Below are 24,657 nucleotides of genomic sequence, written 5' to 3'. Positions count from 1 at the left end.
TATATTCAAATGGAATCATAGTGTGTACTTTTTTAAAAATCTGGCTTCTTTCAACTCAGCAAAATTATTTTGAGAAATAGCCATTTTTGTTTTTAGGTTTTCAGAGTTAACTTCTATTTGGGTTCCTAGATGGAAAATACTACTTTTTTGAAAACTGTTAGCCTGTTTTGAATCCATTTGAGAAATCTCTTAAATAAGAGTCTTAGCTAAAATCTTAAAAAGAAGCTACACTATGTTATCTTTGAAAAGTCCAACTCAAGTAATTTACACTTAGCTAAAGTTCCTCACGTGTTTTTATGGAAAACTTTAGGCTCCTGATAGAGAATGGCTATTCACCATTGTCTGTGTGGGCTTTGTAAGGTGCCATAATAACTGGTTTCCTTTCCTTTCCTTTCCTTTCCAGATCCTTCTGGGAGGTCAGTCATGGGTGTGAGAGGTTTGCAGGGGTTTGTGGCAAGCAGCTGCCCACATGTATGTACAACAGTGAATTTCAAAGAGCTGGCCGAGCAGCACCAAAGCAAGCATCCCGGATGCACGCCCACCATCGTGGTGGACGCCATGTGCTGTCTCAGGTACTGGTACACCCCTGAGTCATGGGTTTGCGGTGGCCAGTGGAAGGAATACTTTTCTGTCCTGCGAGATTTTGTGAGAACTTTTACAGATGTTGGCATCAAGTTGGTATTCTTCTTTGATGGCATGGTGGAGAAGGAGAAGAGAGATGTGTGGGTGAAACGGAGACTCAAGAACAACAGGGAGATTGCCCGGATTTTCCATTATATCAAGACGCACAGGGAACAGCCCAGCAGGAGCATGTTCTTCATCCCCTCGGGGCTGGCCATCTTCACGCGGTTTGCTCTGAAGACGCTGGGTCAGGAAACCCTGTGCTCCTTACAGGAGGCTGACTATGAGGTGGCTTCTTACGGCCTCCAGAACAACTGTCTAGGGATCCTCGGAGAAGACACCGACTACTTAATTTATGACTCCTGTCCCTACTTTTCCATCAGTGAGCTCTGCCTGGACAGCCTCAGCACTGTCATGCTCTGTAGGGAGAAGCTCTGTGCGAGTCTGGGCCTCTGCCTGGCAGACCTTCCCCTTCTGGCCTGCCTGCTGGGCAACGACGTCGTCCCGGAAGGCATGTTTGAGACCTTTCGGTACAAGTGCTTGTCCTTCTATACCTCTGTGAAGGAGAACTGTGACAGGAGAGGCAACGTCATCTTAGCTGTAGCAGACCACATAGCTAAAGTCCTTCGCTTATATCAAGGTGAGAAAAAGCTGGAAGAGATGTTACCTTTGGGACCAAACAAAGCTCTTTTTTATAAGGGGATGGCATCATATCTTTTACCAGGACAGAAATCTCCATGGATTTCCCCAAAAGCCAAAGCTATAACAACTTTGGACAAGCAGATCATATCCGTGAGTTCAGACCCTGAATCCAAGCAAGAAAGTCCTGAGAGTTCAGACCCTGAATCCAAGCAAGGAAGTCCTGAGAGTACAGATTCTGGATCCAAGCAAGAAAGTCCTGTGTGTACGGACCCTGAGTCTAAGCAGGAAGATCCTATGTGTACAGACCCTGAATCCACGCAGGAAGTTCCCATGTGTACAGACCCTGAATTCAAGGAGGAAGACCCCGTGAATATGGAGCCTGAAATCAAGCGACAAGTAACCATGGTTTCAGACACCGAAATCTTAAAGGTAGGTAGATAAGCCCACCCTTATCTATGACGGCCTGATGGAAACGCATCCATCAAGGCACTCGTCAGTGAATATTGACCGCCTGCAGTAGGTAAGGTGCTGTGGGGACACAGAATAGGACCCAGGAGTTTAGTTAGGAAGTATGACATAAGCCCTGAAAACTCACATTCTAAACCATATTTGACATTGTCACATGACTGTTCCAGAAGAGGGCTCTGAAGGAGAGAGATCCCTGGGGGCTAAGGGATAGAGAGAAGCTCCCAGAAGAGGTAGTAGTGGAGCCAGACCTCAGTGGAGCTGATGTGCTTCAAGCAGGCACATAGGGAAATGGGTCACTTCTGATGATCTTCAGTTGGCTAGAGTATCAAGTCGTAGCTCTTTAAAATACTTTTTTAAAAAATCTTAAAGCTGCTAGCCTGTCCTCTGTTGTGATTTAAAGACATTTTAGTGGGGGCTGGCACGAGGTGAAAGGGATTAAAGTGGGGGAAAGGAGGGCATATATAATACTTTGAACAGTAAGATAACATTTTTAAAAAGACATTTTAACAATGAAATGGACATTTTTGTAGTCTGTCTAGCCTTATAACAACAGTTGACACTCACTGAGCGCACAGGATGTGTCAGCCAGGTGTGTTTCCTGTGTTACCTCAATCCTCAGTAGTTTCGTGAGGTTGCCACTTTTTTTTTTAATTTTGTTTTATTGCTTAGATAGGTTGCCACTTTTATTAAACCTATTTTATATATGAAGAAAGTGAGGAATAAAGAGATTAAGACTTAAGTCTGCATTAATGAATCAACATAACTAGTGTGTATAAACAATGAGACAATCGGATTCACCAAGTTTTTGATATTCCAAGTTATCCTGCTGCCACATTTTAAGTGCCGTTAGCTATAGACTATTTAGACTTAAATTTTGGGTCGTAATGTAGATGAATTTTTTCTTGCAGTAATAAGAATGTTCTTCACAGGAAAATACAACTGACATGTAGATATATAGCCCTTCTGAGTTTAGTTCTTATTTGATAAGAAAGTAGAATCATTTAAATCATCCATCTCTTCACCTGCCTTCAGATTACTGAGCAAAGGAATGAATGTGACCAGCATCTCAGCCCAAGGAGTTTATAATTTAGTGGGGAGATCACAGGGTCAGTGTGAGGCGAGCCCCGTGAGGAGGGGAGCAGAGGTTTGTTTATGGAGAGGAGCTGGTGAAGTGGGCGCTGGGAGCTCAGGTGCAGGTGGGAGAGGGTGAAGCATTCCTGGGAGCACTGCAGCTGTGCACTGGGACTGGTGATGGCAGGTTCTCTGAGGCCGGAACTGTGTGTGGGTGAAAGGAGTTGAGGCCTTCACTGTAAAGGGGCCTTGACTGTTAGTGTGAAGAGCTTGCTTGGAGGAGGGCAGTGGTTGTCCTGCTTGCAGACGGTGGTGGCTGAGATAGGTCGGGCAGAGCCTTGTCCACCACCCTCACTCTCAGGTGGACAGAGGAAGAGGACCACGCTGCAGAGTCAGCGAGTCTGGCAGGTGCTTGGGGCTGGAGAACAGGGAGCAAGAAAGCTCTCAGCCAGAAGCCCAGAAGACAGGAAACACAGATGCCAGTTTGAGCCTGGGGGACAGTTATTCCTTGCTGTGTGCCTTAAAACACTGGTGTGTGACATAAAAGTGCTGACTTTTTCTGTTTGAACGTCCTTGTGTTTGCAAGGAGAATTCCATTGTGTCTAAACTTTGAGCAGGTTGCTAGAGCCCAGCACGTGCAGGCGGAGAGCTACCTTGTGTACAACATCATGGCCAGCGGGGAGATCGAGTGCAGCAACACCTTGGAGGATGCCCTGGACCAGGCCCTGCCCAGCCAGGCCTTCGTCTACCGCCCGGTGCGGCAGCGTGTCTACTCCCTCCTGCTGGCGGATGGCCATGGTGAGTCCTCATGACCATGCAGGGCACAGGCGGTTTCTGACACTGGCCACTGAAGACACAGATGCAGTTAAACAGGGTTTGTTCCTTGGTGGGGGCTGTGGTGGGATACCACCAACATCCACTTAAAGTGAGGTGGAGGCCACAGGCCTCTGAGTCTACTCAGCCAGCAGTTGCCCGCAGTCATTAAAAAAGAGCATTGTTGCCCTAACCGGTTCGGCTCAGTGGATAGAGCATCGGCCTGCGGACTGAAAGGTCCCAGGTTCGATTCCGGTCAAGGGCATGTACCTTGGTTGCCAGCACATCCCCAGTAGGAGGTGTGCAGGAGGCAGCTGATCGATGGTTCTAACTCTCTATCCATCTCCCTTCCTCTGTAAAAAAAAAAAAAAAAAGCATTGTTTCTATGAAATGTTCCCTATTTATGCCTTAGAGGACTGTGCTTTTCCGATGTGAAAACCCTTTCCTCTGCAGAGAGTAGCTGTTTATGATTAGGAGACAGTGTCTACTTACTGTCCCTCAAAATGAGATTTTCATAAAATAATTATATAAAACCTAGTACATCATATTTTAAAATATAAGCAAAATTTTCCTTTAGGGTATTTGATATAAGTCTATGTGTCTCCCCATCTTTTTGTCTGTTGCGCAATAGCAGCGAGTATAGGGAGAGGACATGAGGGCCAGGGCAGTAACCTGGGATACCTTAGTACCGAGGAGTCCATCAGGCCCCAAACCCGCTCTGAGGAATGGTTTCTGGGAGTGAGGGGAGGAGAAGAGCACTTCTAGAGATGCGTGGTGCTTAATGCAGTGGTATCTGTCACCTCTGTCACCTGAGAGAGGCCGACTGCACCATCCTATCTGATGTGAGGTGACGAGAAAGAAGCTGATTTAAAAACAGAAACAATGCCGAAGCCGGTTTGGCTCAGTGGATAGAGCGTCGGCCTGCAGACTGAAGGGTCCCAGGTTCGATTCCGGTCAAGGGCATGTACCTGGGTTGCGGGCACATCCCCAGTGGGAGATATGCAGGAGGCAGCTGATCGATGTTTCTCTCTCATCAATGTTTCTAACTCTCTGTCTCTCTCCCTTCCTCTCTGTAAAAAAATCAATAAAATATATATTTAAAAATAAAACAGAAACAAAAGAACCTATGTAATAAGCTTTGGGGACAAATATTGTTTAATTTATTTTCTTATATGGGTCTTTCTGAACATGAATGATTACACATTGATGATTTAAAAAGATTTTCATCCTGAAAAGAATTGACATTATAGAATAATGTTTGCCTCAAATTATTTTTAGGGTACAGTTGGCCCTTGAACAAAACAATGCTGAATCAGAAATTCACCTACAACTACATTTGGCCTGCATCCTCAGATACCTTGAAAAATGGGGGTTTGAACTGCCTGGGTCCACTTACTAAAACTGCATGTACCAGTATGTTATAGTTGGATACATGGTATTTGGATGGCTAGACAGCGCTATGGCCAAATGTGGGAAGAACCTGCAGTCATTCCCCACTTCGCCCTCCTGGCTTCTGCCATTCTTTCCGGATTCTAACCCTGTCTCTCAGTTTTATCTCCCCACTGAGCATCTTGGCGACGTCACTGAGGAGGTAGGAGAAGCTGCTCCTCCGCATCGCGGTGGCTCACGATGTTGGCGCAGAGCCCAGGCGAGCAGCAGCCCCTGACAGGATTAGCTGTCCTATTGCTGGGGTCCTCTCTTCGCCCAGTGGGCTGGGCAGGGCTGCCAGTCTTATGGGCACTCAGCCCTGTGGTACATAGTGTCCAGCAGGCGTGGCACCTTTGCAAAGTGCCTGCAGGCCATTCACTCATTGAAATCCTAGATACTGACCTAAAAGGTAACTTTAAAAATAATAATACATAAAAAAGAATGGAAAGTTATGCTGTTTTTTTTAAGGACCATGAGCACACACACACACAATTGTAGATTAAACAGCAGTATAAAAGCATTACAGAACTACAAGGACAGATACATATGCATACGTTTTTAATTTTATTGTGGACAGTATTACAGGTGTCTCCCATTTTCTCCCTTTTGCCCCACCCCACCCCAGGCCTTTCCCATGCTATTGTCTGTGTCCTTGGGTTATACAGATCTGTTCTGTGGTTAATCTCTTCCCGTCCCCTCCCCTCAAACCCTCCCTCCCTCCGAGATCTGTTATTCTGTTCCAGGCATCCATACCTCTGGACCTATTTTGTTTGTCAGGTTTTTTCTTGTTGTTTTCTTTAGAATCCACTTATAAGTGAGATCATGTGATACTTCTCTTTCTCTGACTGGCTTATTTCGCTTAGCATAATACTCTCCAGGTCCCTCCATGCTGTCTCTAAGGGTAAGAAATCCTTTTTTACAGCTGCATAGTATTTCATGGTATAAATGTACCACAGCTTTTTTACCCACTCATCTAATGATAGGCACTGGGGCTGTTTCCAGATCTTGGCTACTGTAAATAATGCTGCTATGAACAGGGATGCATATATTCTTTTTGATTGGCGTTTCGGGTTTCTTAGGAAGTGGGATAGTTCCAGAAGTGGGATCACTTGGTCAAACAGAAGATCCATTTTTTAAAATATATTTTATTGATTTTCTACAGAGAGGAAGGGAGAAGGATAGAGAGTTAGAAGCATCGATGAGAGGGAAACATCGATCAGCTGCCTCCTGCACACCCCCTACTGGGGATGTGCACGCGACCAAGGCACATGCCCTGGCACGGAATCCAACCTGGGACCCTTTAGTCCACAGGCCGACGCTCTATCCACTGAGCCAAACCAGTTAGGGCCAGAAGATCCATTTTTTAATTTTGATGTAAGTCCATACTGTTTTCCACAGTGGCTGCACCAGTCTGCCTTCCCACCAGCAGTGCACAAGGGTTCCCACCAGCACTTGTTGTTTGTTGATTTATTGATAGTAGCCATTCTGACAGGTGTGAGGTGATACTTCATAGGACAAATATATTCTTTAAAAACCTAGAAGATTGTTACAAACTTGACAATCCCAAAAATTGAGAGGTTGACGTCCACATTGCTTCTTGCGCTCTTTTGCCCCATATGCCCCACATGTGCCCCCGACCCAGATTGGGAGGGAGTCGGTGCCGGGCGGGGGAGGGGCACGTGACCCGACAGGTTTCTGCGTGGAGAGGTGGAGTGTGCAGTCACCCATGCTGCTCCCAGGGAGACATGTCTTGGCTGCACATGGGTTTGACAGAGCGGCATCATGTGTCGGGGTGACAGGAGCAGGTTTGAGCCTCCCATCTCCATGCGATGGCCAAGCCGAGGGAGATGAAAACTGCAGAGAGCTTTTCTGAGAGGTCTCCCTTCGCTCATGGACCTCAGAACCCAGCCAGTCGAGTGCCAGGGGGAGAGGCAGCCTTTTCTTTTAGGACTTCTGGGCTGTTTCCTCCTCTCTTTTTCTTGGTATATGGACATTAAGATGACTTCCATCTTAATTCAGACAAACCAAATTATTTGCAAACATGTCTGCTATAATTTCAAAGTGATGACAGATCAAAACCTCTGAAATGAAGTGGTGCCCCAGAGAATGGCCAAACTCTAGGGTTTTTTAGGAAAATGGGCTTATTGTGACTTGAAGACCTCGGGTAACACTGCATCTGGCTCGGGGTTTTGGAGGCATGGAGCTAGAGCTTTTCTGAGGAGGGTGATCCGGTTAAAAGTGGAAATGGTGCCGTCTGGATGTTCTGGGTAGGTGAGGACAGTCCGCCCGCTGCCAAGCTATCCTGGTGAGTGCAGCCTCTGCCCTCACCTTTCGTGGCAGGAGGCACCCTGAGGGTCTGTGCAGCCACCCGACCTGTTCCTGTGACACAGAAGAACCCACAGAGGGGCCTGGTGCTCTTTACCTGCCTCCACCTGAGGACAGGAGGGGAGTGTCTGAGGCTGGGGAGCTCGGGGCAGCAGGCTTCAGACAGGAGGAAGCACTACCTCTGCTTGGAAGGGTCCCTGGCAGAGCTGGGTTTGGGGACACTTGGCCCTCACGCTTCTACCGATCCACTGTCTTTCCTCAGATGGTGCCAGCTTTCCTCCCGTCCAGGAGTGGTTTGTGTACTCTGGGAACCCGCTGACGCACCCGGACCTCGTCAGGCCTCTGCAGATGAGCCTCCCAGGTACAGACGCCTCGGTCAAGCAGGGCACCGGTTGTTCCCCGCGGGGTAGAGTGCAGTCACGGATTCGCCTGGAGATGCGTTTTCCAGAACTGCACACGCACTAGTTGCCAGTTCAGTGGGCCCGGAGGAGGGCCTCTGTTGCTCACGGTAGAGGGAGGGCGGCACGGGGACCTGCGTGGCCATCCTGCTGCTGGGCTCCACTCAGGGTTTCAGACAGCCCGTCACCGCCGGACCCCAGCCCGACCCACTGAGCCTACAGGGTTGGGTTCCTGATCCTCTGCACAAACCTGCTCTTCTTCCCGCTGCTGAGAGCGTATTTAAATGCATGGAAAGTTATTTTACTGGAAATCAGTTTCTTTTCCACGAGAGGTATCTTCAAACACATAATGAGAGGGAAGGAAAAGCACGTTGCCGACAATGAGCTAAAGCGAATGCTTGCGTCCTCCACGTTGCAGCACCTCTCTGCTGTGTCTTCCTCCTGCTGTTGTTCTGATCCACGGTAACGAGCAAGGGGCTTCTTTCTCTGACGTTAGTGATGGAGATGCGTGCATAACAGACAGATGAAGCACTAAAAGTTACACGTTAGGGTTTATTTCCCAGACCGTGGGGTCCCGGGGAGCCATGCACATTGTGGCACTACAGCCAGCAGAACGGCCGGGCATGTCGGGCTCTGCAGCTGGGCCTGTTGCTCCCTGGAGTTTGGAGGCTGTCGGGCGGGTGGAGAGAGGGACCAGATGAGCTGGTGGCTCAGCCCAGCGCTCCTGAGGGCAGCGCTTGGGAACGGACTCCAGAAAGCGTTCCTGACTCCACGGGCACCACGCAGGGAGGAAGAGAGCCGTGCCCTCGGAACACGGAAGCGCAGTGTCGTCCGGGAAATGCGTGTGCGCAGCCTTCAGACCAGGACTCTGCTGACATTTGTCTCTGGTTCCTCTGAGCTTTAAAGCCCCAGGTGTCAGGAGGGAGAGGCTCGCATCCTTCGCTCTGGTCCTGTCTTTCTAGAGCAGCGGTTCTCAACCTGTGGGTCGCAACCCGTTTGGGGGTTGAACGCCCCTTTCACAGGGGTCACCTAAGACCATCGGAAAACACATAGATAATTACATATTGTTTATGTGATTAGTCACTATGCTTTAATTATGTTCAATTTGTAACAATGAAGTGGGGGGCCACCATAACATGAGGAACTGTATGTATTAAAGGGTCGCGGCGTGAGGAAGGTTGAGAACCGCTGTAGAGGAAGCATGTAGTGACTCGCTGGTGCAGACTGATGTAAATGGCCTCCGTGGACTTTTCACGCAGGGGGAACGCCAAGTTTGAAGCTGCTGTGGCTGAACCATGAGCCCGGAACCCACGCACGGCGTGTAGAGGTGCTCCTCGCCTGTTTCGACCTCTCCTCCTCGAGCGAAGAGCTGCAGGCTGTGCAGAGCCCCTTTCAAGGGCTCTGCTGCCTCCTCGCCTACCTGTTTGTGCAGGTAACCTGGGCTCCTTGTTGTGGCGTCCGTCTCATGTGAGAGGCAGCACTCGGGGCAGCCAGGCGGTGGCTGCATCCCTCTGTCCAGGGCTGGTCCTTGAGCACTGGCTCTGCCGGGCCTGCCTTCAGACGCGAGTGCACGCAAGGAGCGGGCTTGGGAAGCCCCGCCTGCCCTTTGGTTCTGCGTCCAGAGCTTTAGGGCGCGGAGACCCCTTCTGTTGTGTGACTGCTGGGTGGCCCTTCCTGTCCCTGGGCACGGGGTGCGGGGAGGGCCCAGCTCTGTGCCGCTTCAGCTTTCCCAAGTCACAGCCAGCCGTTCCTCCTAACAAGTCGAGCGTGTCCCTTCACACTCTAAGCTGAGAACAGCTCAGAGTAACAGCTTCCTCCTGCGGGTCCTGGGACAATCCCAGAGTAGAAAACATGGGGAGTGCTTTGTCAGCGCGCCTGTGTGAAGGCTGCGCTCGCCGTCCCCATCGCCATCAGTCAGCCCACTGCACGGGCCCGGCCACCGGTACAGGCACAGCCCCAGGTCCCTGTCAGACCCTTCAGCAGGCTGGACAGCTCCTTCCTCATTCATTTTACACTTAGTTTACATATGAAAATTATAAAAGCCAATGAAAAGATTGGCCTTTTTCATAGTTTTCCACACGCACAGCAGTGTCCATCCCCAGCCCCACCTCCCTGCCCCAACTGTCCTACTTTACATTCACTTCTGTTTCCGTTGTCCCAACCCCAAGAGCAGAGGGTCTGTCTTCAGCCACAGAGCTGTCTCATCACCTCCCCTCCAGGCCATCTGTCTTTGGCTCTGATCGTGGGTCTGTTGGGCATAACCATGCATTTTATTTGTCTGGAGTGGGAAGTTGTGTGATTCTGTTTTCAATCTGCATTCACTTCACGAATAGCTGAGTTGCATTTCAGGGACCTCCCCGCTTCCTGGCCTCAGTGCCCGCAGTGGTGTCCCTGGAGTAGCGAGGTCCTGATGGTCACTCACAGGATCATTCTTGCCCTCGTCAGTCTGCTCAGAAGGTGCACTTGTAGAATTCTCACACTTCCATGTAGCTGTGCTTAAATTAGATGCTTTTGGGGGTGATTTGGGATAAAAGTACATTCTGTTCAGTGTACAATCCTGCACAGAAACTAGTCTGGGAAGAGCCTCCGGGAGGGCACGTGCATCCCAGAGAGGGCGCTGGACCCTCCACCAGCAGAGCCAGTGCTCTCCCTGTGACGCTCTGCAGTGTCGTGTAGCTAGGAGTTTGCAGGGTAGCCTTGTCCGCTGTAACTGGCGGCCGGGTGTGGGCGGTGAGAAAGCAGGGCAGGAGCAGTGCCCAAGGGCCCTTTTTAAACCACCTCCAAACGTGGCTCAGGGCAGGAGGTGGCGTCACCTGCCAACAGGCCCAGGTGAAACGCAGAGGCAGGTTGTGGCTTTGAAACTACTTCCTCTGCTGGGACCTGTGTCTGCAGAGGGGGCTCTTTTTCTTGGTCATGAGAACCACTCCTGTGTAGACGGTGTTTCCCCGAGATAAGCAAGTTGTTATTTACACAAAGGCAACAACTACTTTGGAGTGAAAATGGAACAGGGAGGTGACGGTGGGTCGGAATGTTCAGAGCTTAGCAGCGTCAGTCTCCCCTCGCCGGGACTTCCCGCAGGGGGCACGTCCTGTTTGGAGCTCCCGGGTCCCTCTGAGGGGGTCACTCAGCTGGTCCCAGTCCTTTTCCTCCCTTGAGTAGGAGGCCCATGGAGTCTGCGTCCATCATGGCTCTTGGGTCCCCTCCCTGCCTGGCTCTTCTCCACATCTCTGCCTCCTTGTTTCTCCCTCATGCTCTTCCTAGAGCTTTCATTGCATGAAGGATTGGTGGGGACTCATATTTTGGGGGTCCTGATTGCCTTTAAATTGGGGTTCGGAGACACAGCTTCCCCTGGGGCTGCTGAGGGTGGGTTCTCATCTCGGCCCTAGCCGCCCAGTGAGGCCATATCCTCCGTGTGACCCTGTCCTGTCCGCAGGCGCTCGGTCCATCGTGGCCTGGGCAGTGGGAGAGAGGCCCTACTCACTTCCCCTTGCGTCTCCTCCGCTGCTTGAGATCTGAACACCGTGTGCCTGTAGCCAGTCCTTGCGACCGTGTCTGGAAGAGCTAACGCCGGCTCTCCTTCCCTCCCAGGTGGACACACTGTGCTTGGAGGACCTGCACGCTTTCATCGCTCAGGCCCTGTGCCTCTCAGGGAAGTCAGCTGGGCATCTCGCAGACGTACAGGTACTGGCCCAGGGGACTGTCCAGTGAGAGGACACCTGGCTGTGGTCGGGACCCAGCGACCTTAAACAGCCAAGCAGGGTAGAAAGAGCTCAAGGCACCATGCCCTCTCCTGCTGTTCACAGGTGGGGAACTAAGGTGGATGGGAGGCTGGACGCAGCTTCTCATGAAATGAAGGGGACGTTGACGCCAAGTGGGACTTTGTAGTCTGTTGACACTGGGTCGCCTCCCACCACCCTGTTATTGGCGGAGTAGAAGTGGATTCAGGGCCCTCATGTCCTGCCAGGTTCTTGCCTCTTCCCTTTCCGTGAGAAAGACCCTGTGCCCAGGAGTAAGGCGGTTTGGGAAAATGCCCTGGACAGCAGGCTGAGGGAAGCTGTGAGTGAGGGAAGGTGTTCTAATTTAAAGGAAGAAAAGCCAGCTCTCTGTGGTGATGCTGAAAGGGCAGCCACAGGTGAGGAGGCGCTGTCTCACCGACATAGCACAGGGAGGAGCTGGGCAGGCCCGGGCTCCTCTCCGGGGGTGCTCAGTGCTCCGACATGGCTTTTCCTGGACCAGCTGCAGCTGTCCGTGGTGCTCAGCCGACAGCTCCAGAGCACGGAGCGTGTTCCTTGTTCTGTAAGGGCTCCCCATGCCTCATGCAGCCCGGAGGGAGATGGGATTTAGGGTAGAATCTGCAGAGTTAGGAGGGAAAGTCATCAAAGTAACAGACTTAACTAGAGAGCACACGTAGCTCCCAGGGCCCCCTTTTTAAGCAGCAAGACCATTCCGCCTCCCACTCCCCCCACTGGCTTTGACTCCAGCCTCCTTCCAGACGGAAGTTCTCCTTTCAGAATGAAAGAATCAAGAGGACAGACAGACACAGCTAAGCAGGTGGGCAGCCTCTGCCCTCACGCACGCTCCTGACAGGCTCTCTGCAGACAACTCCGCCAGACCTAGGAAGCTAAGGGGTAGCCCCAGGACACAGGGGCCAGACCCAGGAAGCTGAGGGGTAGCCCCAGGACACAAGGGCCAGACCTGTACCCGCCGACCTTGGTGCCTGCCGTCCTCAGCGCCCACCCAGCAAGGCTTGGGTAGTTTCCCTGAGGCCCGTCTTACACGGCTGTGCCACTGCCACCCGGAGGCCCTGTCGCAGCAGCTTCCATGTGGAACCTGCAACATCGGACCAGGCCTTTCGGACCAGAAAGGTGACCTCGGAGCCTCCGACTAACGCTGTGGCCTGTGAAAGTCCCCACGTGGCTTCGATGAGGAGATTTCTGTCTGATAAGCAGCTGGAGCTCGGGCCTGCTCAGCCAGCTCCCCACCAGCCCCGCTTCTCCACTGGTTTCAGTCGTCGTCAGCCGTTCGGTGTGGTTCTCTTCCTGAGCGGCTTGTCGAGGAGGAAAGCAAAGCTTATTTTCCAAAACCTGACGTCGTAATTAGAAAAACAAAACAAGGCAAATGTGGCTGAGAAATACTTTTCTGGGGAGAAGATATTCTGGAAAATGAAAATATATAACCACACCAGTTTTAACCACACAGGACCCTCGCCTGCAGACATAGGGAAGCTCAGGAGAGCACCCTGGACATGTGGGTGGTTCTGGGGTGAGCACAGCGCTGCTGCTGGTGGTGTGGCCGGTGTAGAGCTGGGGGACAGCCGAGGGCCAGGCCCGGTGCCCGCCTGTCTACCACGCCCAGTGTGCCCACCGCCTCTGCTAGGTCCCACCTCGTACAGTGGCGAAGGAAAGCCACGCTGGGAATCGGAGGTGCTGGAGCTGGGCCCACGTTCCCTGCAGCCCTGACACCTGCCCGAGACCAGATCGTGCATCCCTTTCCCACTTGGGACTCCTGGGGCAGTGAGAAGCCTGCAGCGGGAACACCGTGTGGCGGGGGCTGTGGCTCTGCCGCAGGGAGTAGGGTGGTGGCTCTGAAGGCTGCCCAGAGCTGACGGGTGCCGCCTGGTCAGGTCGCTTGCTGTTGACTCACCGAGGCTTTATGTTCACTGAAGATCTCTAAGATCAAACACTGTCTGTCACTTAGGTTCGTTGTTTCTCAAGAACAAACTTTCCAGTTTAAAAACCAGTGTCATCTCCCCCTTGATAGGAGCCTGCCTGTGGAGAGCTGCTAAGGCCAGAGGACCTGGGCACAGGTGGCCCCGCCCTGCCCCTGGGTTACCCGGCTTGCGGAGCCCATCTCCCTCTTCAGCAGGGAGGGAGCTTGACCTTGAACAGGCCTTAGAGGACATCAGTAGGCCATGGTTTTAGGACAATTTGGAAAGCAGTCCTGGACAGCAGATGCCTTTACTCAACCTTAGATCGCCCGGTAATCCCAGCTTATGGTGAATTTCCCAAGATCAGGTATTCTTTATGTCGGTCAGTGAAGTGAAACCTTACTAACGAAGGGGATAAAGTGTCACACTCCTGACTTATTCTGGTTTTGTGACTGAATTAGACAGGCAGTGACGTCCAGGGGGCAGCTGCTGAACTTGAGTTCCTCGACGGCTGAGCAGACGTGCACACAGCCAGAACCATGGACGCCTGCTGGGTGGCGGTGACCTGTGTGCCACACAGGCCAGAGGGAGGCGAAGGCTGTCGCCCAGCAGGTCCCCCCGGTGGCAGGTTAGCTCTGTCTCAGGGCAGTCAGGATGTTTCCCATCAGGGAGACTCGCCAGCAACAAGATACCTTGTGTTGGGAAGGTCGTCTTAATTGTAAAAGTTGTCAGCCCCTCAACCCTGTAAGCCATTGTATCCTCAGTGATAAGTATTTATTTAAAATGGTATTTTTAGTAATCACACTCATGGTTAGAACAACCGAGGGTCACGTTTCCATCTCAGGGAGCCCATCGGTACCTACATGAGGCTCTTGTTGCAGAGTGCACTCCAGAGCTTGCCCGAGGGCTCAGGTTTGCGGGGGAAGGGGCCGCTTACAGGGCATCTGGGCGGGCAGGCGTGTGACGTAGGTGTGTGGGCTCTTCCACAGGCCCCTGCCTCCGAGCCTCGGTCCCGAGTGGTGCGGTTGTGTGTGAGCACAGGCTTGGGTCTGTCCCCAGGTGGGCTGCGTGTCACCTCCTCTGTGGTCTGGTCTCCACAGCTCGATCGTGTGGACCCCAGAGCCGTGCAACTGGGCTCCCTCCTGGTCCGCGGCCTGACCATGCTGCTGCTGGTCAACAGCGCGTGCGGCTTCCCCTGGAGCACGAGTGACCTCATGCCTTGGAACGTCTTTGACGGGAAGCTGTTTCACGAGAAGTACCTGCAGACCGAGAAGGGATACACGGTGGAGGCCCTCGTGGAGCAGAACGTGAGTTCCGGTTGTCCCACAGGCTGGGCCAGTGGCTCGTGAAACTCCCAAGTCCGTGGCCTGGCACAGGGAGGTCAGTGCTGTGTCCTCACGCCCCTCATGTGAGGGCGGGCACAGAGACCCCAGTGCAGGCCCAGAGCTGCAGACACACTGCCTGGCGCTCAGGAGCTAGAGCGTCCAGTTTCTGTCACACGTGTCTCCTGGCCTAGGACCCCAGATGTCTGTGGGGGGGGAGGGGACAACGTGCGCCCGCAACTCCCGCTAGGTCCCCCCTCGTGTACAGTGGCGAAAGCAAGCCTTCCTGGGAAGCAGAATTAAAAGTGTCCCTGAGGTGCTGGTGCTGCCCCTCCCGTCCTGAGGTGGCAGAGCTGGGCCGCGCCTGTTTAACTCTCAGGCGCTTACCTCCGCCCCCGTTTCGTGCGACAACAGATGTTTCCTGCAGAGGTGCCTCTGTGGACGCCAGGCAGGAGTCGTGGCCCCTTACTACCTGGAAAGATTCTGAGGCTGGAGGGGAGGTTGGGGTGCAGGCTGAAGTCCGTCCTCATGAGTGCAAAGCATGTGATTCCTGGAAGGTCTCCTACGAGGCTCGGCCAGGCTCGCATGTGCCTGGCAGGGAGGAGACTTGGAGCTCCCGTGGTCGTGTCTCACGCATGGCGGGGCGTCTCGGGAATTTAAGTTCAGAAGTTAGAAGCCGCCAGAATGTCAAGTGTGGACGACAGGAGCAGGATCAGAGGGAAGAGGTTGCTCCCACGGGGCTGGTTACCACAGCAGGGACGAGGGGCAGAGCTGCGAGTCTGCACCATGGGTCTGTCTGTGCTCTAGCATCTCGACCCCGTGCAGAGTGGCTGAGTGCACAGCCTCTGGCTTAGAGCAGGCGGCAGGACGACGGGGTGTTCGTGAAGTGGGCTGGGAGACGGGGGTTCATTCCTCCGTCAGCTACTTGCACATGTGCAGTCGTACCACTTCGGCGGACAGACTTTTAGGTCAGCTTCTGGTGGGTGACCCAGGTGTCACAACGGGACGTGAAGGTGTTTAGGGTGTGTCTGACCTGCAGAAGAGAAGACACCACTGCTGGTTACTGTGGGGACTCGGGAGAGCGGCCAGGTCAGAGGCCGAGGGACGTCCCGCAGTGTCCCCAGCCTGCGTGTCTGACGCTGGTCTGTTTGCAGAGGGCGCGGCTCACCCAGTTCCACCAGCTGAAGTCCGTGGTGTGCAAGGCCTGCCTGCGGGAGGACCGGCGCATCGCCAGCCGGCAGCTCTGGCAGCCACTCCACTCAGGTGGGTCGCCGCAGGTCTCAGGAGGAAGGCCGGGCTGATGACATGGCTTTGGCTTCGGTTCCGTTAGGAAAGAGCATGTCGTAGGGTTCCTTGTGAATTCGTGACTCAGAGCTGCTTTGGGTGGGAGCCCTTCTGGGGTCTGGGGCACAGGCCCTGCTGGGCGGCGTGTGCTTGACACGAGTTTATATTTCCCCACACCGAGCGTGCACGCAGCAAAAGCAGATGCAGAGAAGACAGTTAAACAGGAAACAGTAACTTTAATCACGTAGCTGTCGGTGGCTGTGGACCGTCATGCTTTTTGCGGTACCTGTGCTCCCATCTCTGTGCTGTTCTCTGCGGCTGGTGTCCCCTCAGCACCGGCCAGCAGCGTGGGCGCATATCGCCAGCAGCAGAGCTGGCTCCACCCACTTAGCTCCCCCACCTCAGCGCTGAGGTTGCTTTCATTTCTCATTATACATCGTACTTACATCTGGCCTTTCCCTAGGGTAGAGTTTTTACAGAATTATAGATCAACATGTAATTGGATTTTGGGTCAATGTTACTAACCTCCACCTGCAGCGGTGGAGAGCTCTCGCTCGTGCGCCCTCACTGACCGATGTGGGCAGGAGGCAGAGCATCCTCTGGCCGCTCAGTGTCTACCAGTGGATGGGCCTCTTGTTCGTCAGCGGATCTCAGTGATTTTGTGGCCTCGTTTCGCCAGCATCCACGCCTGTGGCTAGAGCAGCCCCTTCTTTCTCGGCGGATAAGAGCCCACCGCAGCCTCCTCCCCAGTGGGCTGTCCTTGTTCTGCTTGGCACAGCCTTGCACACATCCTTCCTAGAGCCATTGTGTTACGAGCTCAGGACAGCACCTGGGGGCACGTCCAGCTCCTACCAGGTGCCGTGTGGGATCTGATACAGGGCAGAGCCTGGGGAGTGAAGGGACTGAGGGGAGCGAGGACGGGTTGGGGCAGGGGGGCAGCTCTGACCTCACCTCCTCTCCCGGGTGAGCCTTCTCCTCCCAGCACAGGTAGGCTGCCCTTGGGCGTCGCGGGATGCAGGGCTCTGCCCAGTGAGGTGGCCGCCTGGGGAGCCTCTGCGTGTGCAGAGCCTAGTCATGCTAGCAGGCACCTTCCTTCTGTGGGTCCTTGTGAAACCCCACATTTCTAACATGTACGTCGGGCCTCGTCAGACCTCCTGTGTTAAAGTCTGGTCGGGACAGATGGCGAGGAGCTGGGGGAGGAGTCGGGGTAGGTGAGGATGTGTGTCTGGAGCATTGGGTCTGGCGACCGAGGCCCTGCACTGGTCCTCACAGATGCGGGTCCTCATGGGCGCGTGCCCTCCGTCTGCTCCCGTCACCAGCACAGGCCCCGGGGCACACGTCCAACCACAGGCCTCTGTCCCCCCAGCACTGGCACAGGGCCCCCCGTCTGCGTTTTCACGGGCTCTCCCTTCGATTGTAAAGACACAGAAGTTGGACACTGCTGCCCCTGCTCCAGGCCTGCACGTGGCGTGTCATGGGTCAGGCATTGGTGCCTGCTCACGTCCTGGTGTCCCCACAGGGAGGCGGGGAAGACCGGGATCTGGCGCCCATAGGACGAGCTTTGGAAACAGCCGGTCAGACCAAGGACAGCACTGGAGAGAGCAGGGCTCAGGTAAGAGGGCGCTGCCCGCACGGCTCGGTCAGTGCCGCCCACAGTGTCAGTGCCTGCGTCAGAGACAGGTGTGCTTGCCAGGGAGCGGTATGTGGGCACACAAGAGCCCTGCGCACTGCACAGTGAGGCAGGGGTAGGTCCTCGCCGGCACAAGTTGGTCTGTCTGTTCCTGGTCAGTTTTCTACCCGTCATTCACCTGGTCAGGTCCCCAGACCTGCAGACCTCGTCACCTTGCAGGGAGGGTGTCGGGCAGCCCAGGCCCTGGGCCTCTGGCTGAGGCTCAATGCACCTGCTTGCCCAGGACAGCAGAGCCCGAGCGCCTGACGGGAGACCCAGGCCGACCTGGGCCGGTCTGGAGTCGGGGGCCACATCCGTCCCTCAGAACCCACCTCTTCTCCATCTCCCGCTCCGTGTCCCCCACACGTGGCCAGGTGTGGCAGCCACAGCGACCCCGGCTGGGGCTGTCATTTCCCTCTCCTCTGGGTCTTAGGAAGTCAGAGAGGATAAGATAATGCCAGGTCCGGGTGGAGAGGGCTGCAGGCGAGGATGGACCTGGAGTGGGCAGGCCATGCGTTCGTGTGGACGCCACCTCTGGGCACGGGGTTCCTATGCGTACTCGTGCAGCATCTGTGCCCCCTTGAGTTCGCCCAGCTTCCTTCGGTGCCCAGCCTGGGGCACACTGTGGTTCTCTGGTTCTGCTCTTTCCTGATGGAAAAGGAACACTCAGAAATGAGAACAGCCCGTTCAACGTCAGCTGTGACTGAAAAGTAAAACTTGAGTGTGAACAGTTTGCATGTGGCCCAGGCCAGGTGGAGGTGCCTCTAGGCCCCTGTGTTTGCAGCCTCTCAGAATAAGAGGCATTCCACCCCCTCCCCCGGCAGTCAGGGTTTCCCACGGAGACACAGCCTCAGCCTGTGCTGCGCGGGCGGCATCCTGCGCCCAGAGGACCGTGGGTATCGCAAGCGCAGTGACCATGTCCTCCAGGTCTTTCCCGAGGTGTTGTCACTGTTAGCTTCCTGGCTTTTCCCTTCATAGTTAGAAGCTGAATTATTTCAGTAGAGGTTTTTTTTTTAAATATATTTTTATTGATTTCAGAGAAGGGGGAGAGAGAGAGAGAGGGAGAGAGAGAAACATCGATGAGAGAGAATCATAGATCGGCATTGGCTGCCTCCAGCACGTCCACTTCTGGGGATCAAGCCTGCAAACATGTGGAATCTACAAAACCCCAATGCCCATGCCACAATCCAGAGCAGTTATATCAATATTTCTGAGATCTGGGCATCAGCATTTTTATTTGTTTTATTTTTATTTTTAAAAATATATATTTATTGATTTTAGAGAGGAAGGGGGAGGAAGAGAGAGATAGAAACATCAATGATGAGAGAGAATCATTGACGGCTGCCTTCTGCACGCCTCCTACTGGGGATCGAGCCTGCAACCAAGGCATGTGCCCTTTACCAGGAATCGAACCTGAGTCCCTTCAGTCTGCAGGCCGACACTCTGTCCACTGAGCCACACCAGCAAGGGCTCAGTAGAGTTTTTTCTATTAAAAAACAAACAATGTTAGTTGTACTGAAATAGCCAGGATGAAGCCATGTTTTAAAAGATCAGTAAAGCAACCTGACCGTGGTGCTGGCCTGGTCACCCTGGCCATCACTGCCTGCCCACAGAGGCCATGCATGAGCACCCAGCCTGCCCACGGCACCATCACCTGGGGAAAGCCGTCTGTCCTTGCCGCACTCCTTCAGCCCCTGCTCTTAGCTCCCACTATGTTCAGTGCCAACCTCCTGCGGGTGCCGTGTGCGTGTCATAGGATCTGGGTACCTGCCGCTGGGCACGAGGAGTCCAACTCCAGCAGAGCTGGGCCAGCTCTGTCGTGTGTCCTTCCCTGGCTGAGTGTGAAGCTGGGTGCTGGCCCCAGGAGACCGTGGCTGCAGGCAATGTGCGGGGTGCAAGCGGACACCCAGGTGGCACATACAGGGGGTTGTATTGCTCACTGCATGTGTCAGTGCCCCTATGTTTTCTAACTTTAGGGGCTTCTATGTGAAACGTGTTTTGTGTGCGCACACAGTCTCTTATTGTGACCAGGACATTTTTTTTCAGGCCGGGTAATCTGGTTTTTCATTTTTAATCGCCGTGATTGAATTACATCTTTACTTGGCCAGCACGTTTTTGCTGGGTTTTGTCTCCTGTTGGCCACACGGGAAGTCCCAGGGCTCCTCCTGCCTGGGAAGCTCTGCAGGGCGGAGAGGGCAGAGAGGGGACAGGGAGGTGCGGGCATCAAAGCTCCAGGACCTTTTAACCTCCTTGCTGGTGTGAGGGATGAGGTGTGAAATTCCACAGCCAGCAGCTACCAATTGGCTTGTGATTTCTTCAGGTTGTCATTCTCTGGGTGCTTCTGAGGGAGGCGGCTGCTGTAAAACTGCCTCTGATCCCCTGGGATAACAAGGGCGGGGCCAGGCCCCAGCCCAGAGCCTCACACTTTGGAGAGGCGAGAGCAACAAAGACCCCTGGCCCTCCCGGGGCGTCATCACCTCAGGAGCCTGGCAGATTGTATGGGAAAAGCATCAACTGTTGAGTGTGGGACGGATCACCTGTGGCTGCCGTGTCGGGGGAAGGCAGGTGGGCAGCCGCACCAGACGGGCACCCTGGGCCCTGCTGTAGAAAGAGCTGCATGCTGTCTTCCCTGGACTCGGCAGGATGTTCCCGTGGGCATCTCCCTGGGAAGCTCCAATGGGGGGAGCGGGGGGGTGCCTGGTGTTGGGAGCGGCGCTGGCACTCACTTTCCACGCGAGGCTGCCTCCATCGCCATCGCGGAGTCAATGTGGGCGAAAGTCCAGTGCCAGGCGGGCCCACGGGAGACGAGCCGAGCCCCAGACGCCCTCGCATTGCCTGGCGCCTGCTTAGAGATGGTGGTTTCTCCCGTGTGCACCTTAGACAGATTCCATTCTCACTACGGTTTCCTGTCTGTGCAGGAAGCAGACAGCAGGAGCCGGACCCGTGGAGAAGGGGCTCCTCCTCTGGGTAAGTCACCCCTTCCGTCCTCAGAGTGCGCTGTCCACCAGACACCGACGTGAGACTCACAGCCACAGCATAGGCCACTCCAGGGGCCAGATGTGAAAGGGAGCCAGGTGTCAGGTCCTGCGGACAGACCCCTCCCTAAGCTGACTTGGTTTCCAGAAAAGTCTTTTTTCTCTAGAAAGAGGTTGGTGAGAACAGATGGCGAGTCTGGACTTGAATCCCCGGCAGCACCTTCCTTGTCATCGGAGCCATGGCTGTTCTGCCTGGAGGGGACGGGCTCGGGGTCCAGGCCTCGCTTTCCGCAGGGAGGGAGGGAGGGAGGGCGGGAGGGCATCTGCCCAGCTCCTCCGCAGGCCCGTGGGGAGCCTGTGGGCTGGTGCTCAGAGGTGTCGCTCCCTCCCATCCCAGCACCCCTGGACCTGTGTCCTCTCAGATTCTGACCACAGTCCTCACAGGTCATGCTTCCAGCTCTCTGCTTGGGTCCTCGCTTCCTCCCTTCCTGGCGGGAGGGTTCGCTCTGGGGTGGGCTCGGCGGTGTCTGCTGGGCGCCCTCCCTTCACTTGACTGGGAGTGTGTGCTGTCGGGCGTGTGCCGACGGGCTGGTCTTGGCCCAGGCTGCAGGCCTCCAGCGGGGTTCCCTCTTGGAGAGGAGGGTGCAGTGAGTGTCAGGAGCCCGATCGGGGTGTCTGCTGCTCTGCGTCGCTGGGCACCGGAGAGCTCTTAGCATTAAAGACATTTAAAAGGAACCGAGTCTCAAGCAGTCCTCGCTGACAGGCTTTCCAGGAAACCCCAGAGGTGGCATGCTGAGCCCGGTGACCTCTGGAGCCTTGGTAACGACTAGAAGTTGAAAGCCAGGCCCTTCGCAGCAGCCGTGGCCTAAACCTGGGGGAGGGGTGATTGCCTGACTGACCCCCCAGCTCCCAGAAGGACTCCTGCACGGCCCCCCCACCCCCTGCCCCGGCTGCCCTCTTCCAAGCAAGAGCCCTGCAGGCAGCTCAGGGCGTGGAGCCCCGGCCTGTCTTGTCCTGAACCCCGACCTGGCATTTCCCGGACGTGGGCGCCGTCTCCAGGGGTGTCATGCGTTTGTGTTTCTGGCGTGTGAAGTAGCCTCGCTTCCTGCGGCTCCTCTGTACGGATGTTAGCAGATCTGGCTGCTCTTCAGGCACATCTGGTAGGACCTACAACCTGATTTCCCAAGTTTGGAAATACCCCCTTTTCATTTCTCTGAGGGGTGTTTTCTGTCTAAATCCTAACATTTTGTTCCTTTTGTTTCTGCTGCTTCAAAGTGTTGTCTTTTTGCTGCTCATTTGTGCAACTTTGAAGTCAGCTCTCGTCCCCTAGATGTCGGTCAGCCCCGGGATGATCCTCTTCCTTCCTAACAGCCCAGGTCTCACGGGTCAGGGAGCTGTCTGTGCCGTCAGCAAGCGTAGCTGTTGGCCGAGGGGAGGTGGGGGCGTCTCTGCACTCGTTTCCAGTGTTTGGTCGCTCCCCAGTGGAGGTGAGGACTGAAAATAAATAAATAAAGCAAGTGATGCGCAGAGGCCACAGCTAGCGTCACGTTCAACATGGAAAGGTGGGAAACGTCCTCCAAGGAGTAAGACGGGTGCCAGCTCTCACCAGCTCTAGTCGCCATTGTTCTGGAAATTCTAACCAGAGCAGTTGGGCAGTAAAAATAAACAAAAGGCATTCACGGTGCAAAGAGAGGAGATGTCTCTCTGTGTGCAGATGACATGACCTCACATACAGAAAATCCTAAGGATGCACCCAAACTGTCAGAGCTACTGAGTGAACTCAGGGAAGCTGCAGGATACAAACCAGCGAACAAATAGTGTGCAGTGCGTTCCTATACACTAACAAAGACTCTCAAAAAAAAACCTAAGAAAAACAATCCTATTTACAATAGCATCCAAAAGAATAAAATACTTAGAAGTAACTGTTACTGAGGAGGTGAAAGATCTGTGTGCTGAAAACTGCAAAACACTGATTAGAGAAACGGAAGACGACACCTATAAGTGGGAAGATGTCTCATGCTCATGGTAGGAAGAATTAATATTGTTAAAGTGCCCGTGCTGCCCAAAGCAATCCGTTGATTTAGTCACATTCCTGTCAAAATTCCAGTGGCCTTTTTCACAGAAGTAGAACCAAAAAGAGGTGGTGCTGGAATGAAAAATCCACTTGGTCTCAAAGACAGGTCTCAGCAGCCAGGAAAACCCACTCGGAGACGGGGCAGTGGTTGAACCAGAGAAACAAAGAGGCGAGGAAGGACTGTGAGCAGAGGGGCGCGTGCTGCCCCCACGCAGACACACGCTGTCGCAGAGTGAGGAGGGGAGACTCTCCCAGGAAACACTGGCAGGAGAGTCCCCAAGGCCGGGGTGGCACTGAGCACTGGGCCACGTGCCGCAGCCCTGAGAGCACCTGGTGAGTGAGGCCAGGCCCGGTGAACACGGCTGGACACGGGAAGCACGGCGTTTGGGAAGGGGATCTGAAGGTGGAGACTGCAGCCCCTGCCAGTTGGGCAGTGGGAGCTCCTGGGAGACCTTCCCCAGCCTCGGGTTCAGATCCACAGGCCAGCTGCTGTGTGCATACCCCCCACACACAGCCACACACACAACACATACTCCCCCACACACACATAGCCACACTCCCCGACATGTGCACCCCTACACACACCCTAGGTTGGGCCATGTCAGTCGGAGCTGCAGCTGACAGTCCCCTCACTTCCTCAGGCGCCCCCCTCCCTTGGGGACTTGCCCCCCGGGGGCCGCGGGGAGGTGTGGCCTCACTGCTCCCGGCTGGCTGAGGTACAGGCTCTCACACCGTGAATCCCTGTGTTGCAGGTGGTCCAACTGACCTTCTGCCAGACCCCAGGCCCTCTCAGCTGGAAACGATCCCTTCAGACTTCGACATGCGACAGGAAGCGGACACATCCTGCTTAGGGACCATTGTGCACTGAGGTTCTCACATCGCCAGCGCTCAGCACCGGGGACAAAGCTGCTCCGGCCTCTTCCCCCGCCGGCGGTCAGAGGGGAACTCGGGAACTCGGGTGGACGGCCTGCTGGCGCGTGGCATCCCCGCAGCCTCACCCCGCACGGCCTGCCTGCGATGAGGGTGGTTGTGTGTGTGATATGCCACGGGGTGGTTGCAGGGCAGTAGTTCCAGCTGCTAGCCTGACAAGCCTGGAGAGAGACCTGCAGCCTCAGGCCAAGGATGGGAGTTCTCCGGCCGCGGGCTCGCACTGAGGTTGGAGCTGCTGCTCCACAGCGGCTCATCTCAGAGGCGGCCCAGGCCCCGGCTGAGGGCCCTCATCCGGGTTTACAGGGGCACACACAGCACTCTGCTGGACTCCTTGTTCGGATTTGTCAGAAATGCTGTTAGTCGCCTCAGCTGGTTTGGCTCAGTGGACAGCATCGGCCTGTGGACGGAAGAATCCTGGGTTCGGTTCCGGTCAAGAGCACGTGCCCGGGTGGTAGGCTCGATCCCCACTGTGGGGTGTGCAGGAGGCAGCTGATCCATGATTCTCTCTCCATTGTTGATGTTTCTCCCTCGCCCTCTGAAATCAATAAAAATGTATTTTTAAATAAAAAGAAATGCCATTGGTCACAAGGTTCGCATTTCCACTGGGGAAGGAGATGCCTGGATTGTGGCCACCGTTTTGCCCAGACCTTGCTCGTAGCCACAAGGCCCCTGAGGCCACGCGTCCCCTGCTTTGTCCGGCACAAGCAGCCCGACTGGGTCTGGCGTCTCCCTGCTGTGCTGTGGGGAAGGTCTGGTGCGTTGCCAAATATAAACAGTGAGAAAGTGTGACCGGCTTCGTTGCTTCTGGTTTTCGTTTGGGCCATTCGCTCACGTTCCAGATCCGAAGAGGACAAGGATGGCAGCGAGGTCCGGCAGGGTCACCTGTGGCCTGGGCCGCCCCTCCCCCCACTCTGTGCCTCTGGTGGCATCTCCAGTTGACGGGTTTGCTTCCGTGTAGGGTTTCCCAGATGTGTACACTCTTGAGAGGAA

General features: G+C 54.5%; 1 protein-coding gene across 3 annotated transcripts; it reads left to right on the top strand.

The window, feature by feature from the left end:
* Positions 1-377: 377 nt before the first annotated feature.
* On the top strand, positions 378-24,106 carry FAM120B (family with sequence similarity 120B). 3 transcript variants are annotated; one of them, XR_001512448.1, is made up of 10 exons: positions 378-1,692; positions 3,420-3,600; positions 7,631-7,729; positions 9,026-9,198; positions 11,355-11,447; positions 14,514-14,720; positions 15,890-15,998; positions 17,539-17,631; positions 20,607-21,849; positions 23,490-24,106. XR_001512448.1 is itself a non-coding variant. In XM_006755156.2 (10 exons), the coding sequence occupies exons 1-10, from the start codon at positions 424-426 to the stop codon at positions 23,500-23,502; spliced, it is 2,286 nt and encodes a 761-aa protein (XP_006755219.1). In that variant the 5' UTR covers positions 378-423; the 3' UTR covers positions 23,503-24,106. The 3 variants fall into 3 exon arrangements, 2 of the variants coding, with proteins under 2 accessions (XP_006755219.1, XP_015413870.1); XM_006755156.2 differs by having other exon boundaries at positions 20,607-20,655; XM_015558384.1 differs by lacking the exons at positions 14,514-14,720; positions 15,890-15,998; positions 17,539-17,631; positions 20,607-21,849; positions 23,490-24,106 and adding an exon at positions 12,259-14,219.
* The last annotated feature ends 551 nt before the right edge of the window (positions 24,107-24,657 follow it).

The sequence above is a fragment of the Myotis davidii genome, unplaced genomic scaffold (assembly GCF_000327345.1).
Source record: "Myotis davidii unplaced genomic scaffold, ASM32734v1 scaffold592, whole genome shotgun sequence".
In the NCBI taxonomy this organism is placed as follows: domain Eukaryota; kingdom Metazoa; phylum Chordata; class Mammalia; order Chiroptera; family Vespertilionidae; genus Myotis; species Myotis davidii.
This window is presented reverse-complemented; position numbering and strand designations above follow the sequence as displayed.